Below are 6,938 nucleotides of genomic sequence, written 5' to 3' on the forward strand. Positions count from 1 at the left end.
GTGATGTCACAAATCATGCTGATAGGCCCCGTCCCTAAAATCAGATTTTTAATGAGCTCAGAGAAACTTTCCACTTTCAGCAGATGAATGTGAAAACCTCCTTCTAGTGTCAAACTCTGCACTTACATCATTCTGCACAGTGATAATAAAACATCACACTGTAGGAACAGGAAGAAAAACTGATTTTAAGTGAACAGGGACTTGAAGCAGAACTCACATGCAGTCCAATAGCCCGCAGCATAATGCAGCATTAAGCACAGGTTAGTGCAGTAAGGTATGCTAAACCCTGAGATCATTCATAGCTGGAACGATAATGAATGGGTCCAGTGCAGCATCAAGATGTTACCACCTGCACACACTCTGCCTGCGAGGGAAATGTACGTAATTCATATAGAAAGGTAACAATGCACAATAAGAGCATGTCATAACAGCTAACAAAAGACATAAAAAAGAATCTGTGAGCACAGCAGGTCTCTGAAATTCTATGTCATTAAATAGTGTTATAAAGTGGAATTATTTTGCAATACCTATGCATTAACAATACCTATAATACTATACCTATACAGCGTAATATTATATTTTGTCTTGAGGGGATTTAGGGTCAACTTTGTAAAGCAGTCTTTGAACTGCAAACTGGCCTATTTACCTCACTTCAAGCTTCGTGAACCTTGGTCAGCAAACTCAAATATACCCTGTGATACATCAAAAAACACAGCATCTCTCAACAAACAGCGAACGTTGAAGACTATATGTACTTACCTACAGACACAAAAGGGCCATTGACCTTCAGAATGAGTGTTTGATAACTGATTGGCTGGTGGTGAGAGACGTGTCAGCTCATCCAACATATGACCCAGAATATGAAAAAAGGGAAATCCAGTTTGTGGCTCTGTCTGCTGGTGAGATTATTTTAAATATATTGCAGCAGTCACCAAAGCAGAAAACCTTTCTCTCTTAGAATAAGAAAGAGGAAGAAAATAATGCTGACAATACTTTCCAACTTCAGATTGCTTCTTAACTCTACATTTTGTGTAGAAATTTTATTAAGACCTTGAATACAATATGTTGGATATAATTTATGTCAATATACCTATTATCTGTTTGTTTAAAGCTGATTGATCAATACCTTTATATTGAGAATGGGTCAGATGAGCCGGTGACCTTACTGTTTTGGTTCAGTCTTACTGCTCTCATCTACCTTGTTTGCAGCCACAGCCGGCAGCTGTTTTCACCAAAAAAGCCACAGTACACTAACTGTCCAGCATTAAGTTGTAGACAGCAGGGGCGTTTCCAGAGGGGGGGGGTTGTGGTGATTGGCCACCCCAAGCGCTACCCTATAATCCTTACCTCTTCCACTCAGTTGTCTATCAGTAGTGGGATAGATGACCTAACACATCCACTGTTATCAATGGTATAATGCTAGCCTGTGGGGAAGGGGGGCAAATAACGCTCCAAAGTTTTTAAAATTCTGGCAAAGGAAAAACTGGATCCTTTGACCTGTGACCTCTGTGAGACACATACTCCATCCCCCCTTTGTACGTTGCTCCATATCTGCTGGATGTGTAAATAGGCTTTTTTTTTTTGTCACCATGTTTGCATATCAACTTCAGAAGATGTCAATGTTGTGTTTACAACTTATTGCACTGCCCCCTAGTGACCAAACACCATGTTGAACTGCCATGTTTCTACGGTAGACCAGATCACCACCGTAGTTTCTCATTTGTGCTTGGAAGGGGAGGGGAAGTGAGGGAGTTGTAGTCTTCAACTACACTGCTAGATGCCACTAAATATTACACACTGGTCCTTTAAGTGGTTTTAGTACTTCAAGTTTTCATCATTTAAAATAAATATCTATTGATAGTAACAGACTGCATGCAGAACATTCAGATATGTATATACAGTGGTGGATTATATGAAATGTAATGTTATATATATATATATATTTACAAAATTGTATTTTTTTTTAACTTGGTACCATTTGAGGCCACCAATTCACAGTGATATCTCCTTCCATCTAATTCCATATCCTTGTTTCCATTCTGCTGCCCTCTTCTTTCAACTTAACTCGTCCATCAAAGATCCTTTTCCTTCATGTTTTCTTCTTCCTCATCTTCTTCTCCCTTAGGGAATTGAAATTCCAGCAGCTTCACTCCCCTCCCTGAACCTCTTTCTTCCTCCTTCTCCTCCCACTCTCCCTGCCTCTCCTACCTTCCTCCCTTCCCTCCCTCATCTTTTTCTCCTTTCTCAGTTCAGTTCAGTTTGATGTGCTGTTAAGTCCAGTTGAGTTCTTGCTTTTCTCTCTCAAGATGTCCTGGACTCGAGTCTTTGTGCTCTCTTCGCTCACCACCCTCCTCATCCTCACCTGTGAGTACCTTGTCTGGGTGGGTGGAGAAAAAGCTGGGGTGACGTGTGTATTTTTGGATTAAACTTTCTCAGGGGAGATAAGCAGAATAGTTTTGATGGTATAATTTACTGACATGTGCTGTCATCCTTTAATATGGAAAATCTGTCAGAGGTTGTAAATTCCACATTTATCCTTAAATTAATAATTATTATTAATAATAATCAATGTGCACAATAAATGCATACAATTAAATTGACTTAAATTGAGATGTCCAGTAATCTTAGTAGTCAGCATGAATCTCAGTTTCCATGATGAAATATGTGTCCAGAGGACAGCTGTGACCCAGACTATCAGTGAACTAACAGAGTGTGGTATAGATAACAGATGACAATGAGCAACACAAATCTGAATTCAGCCTTTTCCAGATGACAGTGAGTAAAGTGGAATTTGATAGAAGGCCTTGCGAGGAAAGATATCTTCCAAATTATCATAACTATGAAAAATGATGGTTAGAGATATTTTAATCTTGTTTCATTGTGCCACATCGATCATTTGTAATGGGACAATTTTTGCCCATGCAACCTTCCATATATTGGAGACAACAGAGATCTGCCTGCAATACTAATCTTGTGTCGCTCAATTTCTGCAGTCGGAATTCTCATCCTTCATTTTTTTGTTATTGTGTCGCCTTGACAGACATGATCAGTTTTTAAGTCTTTCAAAATCAAACATCAAACACTGGCTAACATTAAGAAGTGGGAGGCTATCATTTCTTATACACATAAATATTAAAGTACACATTTACAAATCTCAGTATGTACAAAGAGACAGTTTCAAAACGTTCAAGATACCAATAGTATTGTTACAATATCAGCCCCATACACTTGTAAAGTCAATTTCTAATTTTCCTCATACTGTAGTTTCCAGTGTGGTGAAAAGTGCAGCAGTCCGGGACAACTCTAAAGCAGGCGATCCTAAAGGTGATACCTGTTCAACCATTTTGTACTATTACACATACCTTTGCTCCGCATGTCCTCACAACGTGACCTTCACCTTCTGACCTCTGACCTTTAGGGGCAGCACGGCATGTGTTCATGCCCGAGTCGGACGCCTCCAACTTCTTCAAGCGCCGCAGTCGCCGCTCACCCCGATACTATGCTGAGCTCCAAGGTAAGTTCCTCTGTTTAGCGTGTACTGAGATAACAGCAGTTGTCTGCCAGGAAGAAAATGTTTTGTCTACTTAAAGGCTGTCAGTTTCGCTGGCAGAAAACCAGCAGGATCCTAAAGTGTCTGGTCTGTGGTTTGAAGATGGGGGTTGGAGGGTTATATTTATTTATATTTGTGTGGTTGACGTGCCCCAGCGTTGTGGACAGTCTAAAATACGGCATGTTTGGCCTCCCATAGTGAACTTGTGAGTGTTTAATGGTTTGTAGTTTGACTCTGAGGATGATATGGTTTGAGGTTTTGACTGCAAGCTGGGGAAGTTCAAGAGAGAAATAGAGAAAGAGTAATGGAAACTCAAGCAGGTGTTGCTCTATACAGTAGCTGCTCTTAAATCTGACACACACACACACACACACACACACAAGCTGGAGGCTGTAGAAGGAGTCACAGGGTAGTATGGAGCAGGCTCTCCCTCACTCAGTTTCTCTGTACAATAAGTTCATTCTTCCACTGCCAGCATCCTGTACGATACACAACGCCAACACACCTCAAACTAAATCGAACAAACACACAAATGAGAGGTGTTTCAGGACACAGGAACTTATTATCATACTCTATCACCAAAATAGCTTTTCCAAACCCAAAAACAAGGATTCCAGTATTCCTTTAGCTGAGATAAAAGCAAGAAAATGGCCAGACTTACCAAAATGTTGCTGACAACACTGATTTTCATCTTTTCAGTGAAGTATGTCCTTGGTAATTCAACTGTTTTGCTGGTGGAAAACCCATCAGAGAAGTCTATGTGTGCCGCTAAACAGGCCTCCCGAGACAGGTCATTTCACCTTGCTCTGCAAACAGGCTCACATTCCAGGAAGAAAAATAAAACACTTAGAGAAAGATTCATTATTTTCCTCGCCAGCTCGGTTCATGAGAACATGAGGGGGCAGATGTGTGACTGTTTGTAAGGAGTTTGTTTAGACCTTAATGCAAGGCTCTGGGGCTCCGTGCTAACAAATCACACTGAGGCAGAGTGTTTGAGATTCTACCTCAATAGTTTGTTGTGGTTTGTCAGGTTTGTTTCATTATTTCATATAATCTTTTTTAACCTGATTTAGTGTAAGATCAACATTTACTGAGGGAAAATAGATATTTCATCCTTGCTGCATTGCTCCATCTTTCAAAAGACACAACACACAAATTGGGTATATCCAATATTTCCAACAGATGTTGGATGATTGCATAACCAAGTGTGACTTCAATGCAACTTTCTTATAGCCATGGTTGTCTTTTCCAAACATTTTATGGTTTTCCCTTTTACCCTATGATCTGTTATTCTGAAGTCAATGAGAATTGGTTAGGAAAGACAAAGGACATTATTTTTTTAGACATTGATAAAAAACCTAGTTTTATCATCTTCTCATTAGATTAGGCTCATGCTATCACATCTAATGCTAGCACATTCAATAAAGCAGGCTGAATCCTGATGAGAAAATAAAAACCCTATTACAGGATTACAGGTTCTGTCTCTAATAAGTTCTCACAAAAGTAAATAGAAGAAGAGGCACCACAAGGGGAAAATAGGACAAGAGTCCGAATTAGGATGGGAGAAAGAGAGAGAAGGTAGTGTGACAGTGGATGTGATCCATGTTTCCTGCGGTACAACTAAGCCCCAAATCAATGGGCTATTTGAAGGGAGAATAGGTATGCTGAGTGCATGTAGGTCTGTGTTTACATGAAATGCTGTGATGTAATCCTTACACTTTTCATAAGCTTGTTGTGATTCAAGTAAAATGAAGGACTTAAAGGAAAACACAAACAGTGCAGTAATGTCTAATGTATACAGTGGCTGCCCTGTACCAGGATGGGTGGGGATGTTTGGTTTTGCACAGTGATGGAGCAGGAGGGAGGTGCAGCTGTTTACACAAATTTCTAATGCATTACAGTAAGTGGTATGGGTTACCCACATTTGTTTGTTTTTAACACCTCGCTAAACCCAATATACACTCTTGTAAATGCTGTCAAGGCTGGACAAAGTGAAATTCTCACATGATGATGAAAAATCACAGGATCACCAAGGTTTAACAGATCATCATGAGGGGGGCCATCTGTGTACCAGATTTCATAGCAATCCATCCAATAGTTGATGATATATTTCACTCAAAACCACAAATGTCAAACTCATGGTGGCTCTAGAGGAAAAGTCTCAGGATCATCAAAGTCATTACATTTCATCCTCTGGGGACCAGGGACGTCTGTACGAAATTTGGTGCCAATACATCCAGTAGATGTTGAGATATTTCAAGACAAGGGAAAACTTTTACCTTCTGGTGAAAGGAAAGGTCAAGGAATCAGTCATTACGATTCATCCTCAGGGACCATGAATATCTGTACATTTTATGTCAAGCTGTCAAATAGCTGTTGAGGTGTTTCAGTCTGGACCAAGTGACCAATTAACAGCCATGCCACTAACATTGCTTAAAAATCCCACAGCAGTCAGTACACATGGTTGTTTAAGGAAGAACAGTAGTGTCTGCACCTGCTTCATCTATCAGTATCATGTGAGTGGGTGTAAACAGATAAAATGTTTGGATTACTCCTGAGCTCACCTTTGTTCTTCCTTCTCTCTCTACAGCCGAGCAGAGGGTAAGGCTTTCTGTAAACGAGCAGAGGAGGGAGTACAATGAGGAGCAAAGGAATGAGTTTGAGAACTACGTTGAGGAGGAGCGTGATGGTAAGACCTGGATGCAGTTTTCAGTTTCATTTTAAACGCTTTCCTCTTCTTCTTCGTTTGAAATAAAGGTAAAGTCATCAGAATGCATGAATGATAAAATGGCAGACAAACAAAAGCAATAAATTCTAACTTTTGTGCCTTCCATCTAACCTTCATTTTCATACCTTCCTAAGAGCACTGAAAATACAAACACTTATAGCTGCAGTAGGTCATTTTTATAAAAATATTTTTTTTTGTCATATTTGCTGAAACTTTGACAATATCCTGATAGTAGAACATGAGACAGATATTCTGTGAAAATAGCAGCTTCCTCTGGCTCCTCCTAGTGCTCCTAATGGCATTTGTAAGAATCCATCGGGCATGAATGAAAACAACCAATCCGAGGCGTCAAATACAGACACTTTGGGACCCTGGTAATGAGACTCAACAATCAACTTCAAGCCTCCAACCCAAAGCGTTGTTGTATCGTTCTCGGCTCTGATTGGTTGTTTTCGTTCAGGCCCGGTTGAACAAGCAATTTCAGCAATGATGATAAAAAAACCTACTGCAGCTTTAACATCTCAAAATCACTGTTCCGAGACACTGAATGAAACAGAAAAACAAAGCATACATTGTATCAGTAAACATAAGCTAATTTAGCACCTTATCTCACGTTGTGAGGGCTAACCTTAATTGATCCTTGCAAAAAACCTGGCATTT

At 39.9% G+C, this 6,938-nt stretch overlaps 1 protein-coding gene across 1 annotated transcript in view; it reads left to right on the plus strand.

The window, feature by feature from the left end:
• The first annotated feature begins 2,233 nt into the window (after nucleotides 1–2,233).
• Nucleotides 2,234–6,938, plus strand: part of ucmaa (upper zone of growth plate and cartilage matrix associated a) — an 8,584-nt gene continuing 3,879 nt past the window's right edge. Inside the window, exons 1-4 of the mRNA XM_035676299.1 lie at nucleotides 2,234–2,364; nucleotides 3,265–3,324; nucleotides 3,419–3,514; nucleotides 6,141–6,239. Of these exons, the coding sequence (XP_035532192.1) occupies nucleotides 2,307–2,364; nucleotides 3,265–3,324; nucleotides 3,419–3,514; nucleotides 6,141–6,239 (313 nt within the window). The 5' untranslated portion in view covers nucleotides 2,234–2,306. The remainder of the gene's footprint in view (nucleotides 2,365–3,264; nucleotides 3,325–3,418; nucleotides 3,515–6,140; nucleotides 6,240–6,938) is intronic.

Source organism: Morone saxatilis, unplaced genomic scaffold, assembly GCF_004916995.1.
Source record: "Morone saxatilis isolate NCDOM2014 unplaced genomic scaffold, NCSU_SB_2.0 Contig10, whole genome shotgun sequence".
NCBI lineage: Eukaryota > Metazoa > Chordata > Actinopteri > Moronidae > Morone > Morone saxatilis.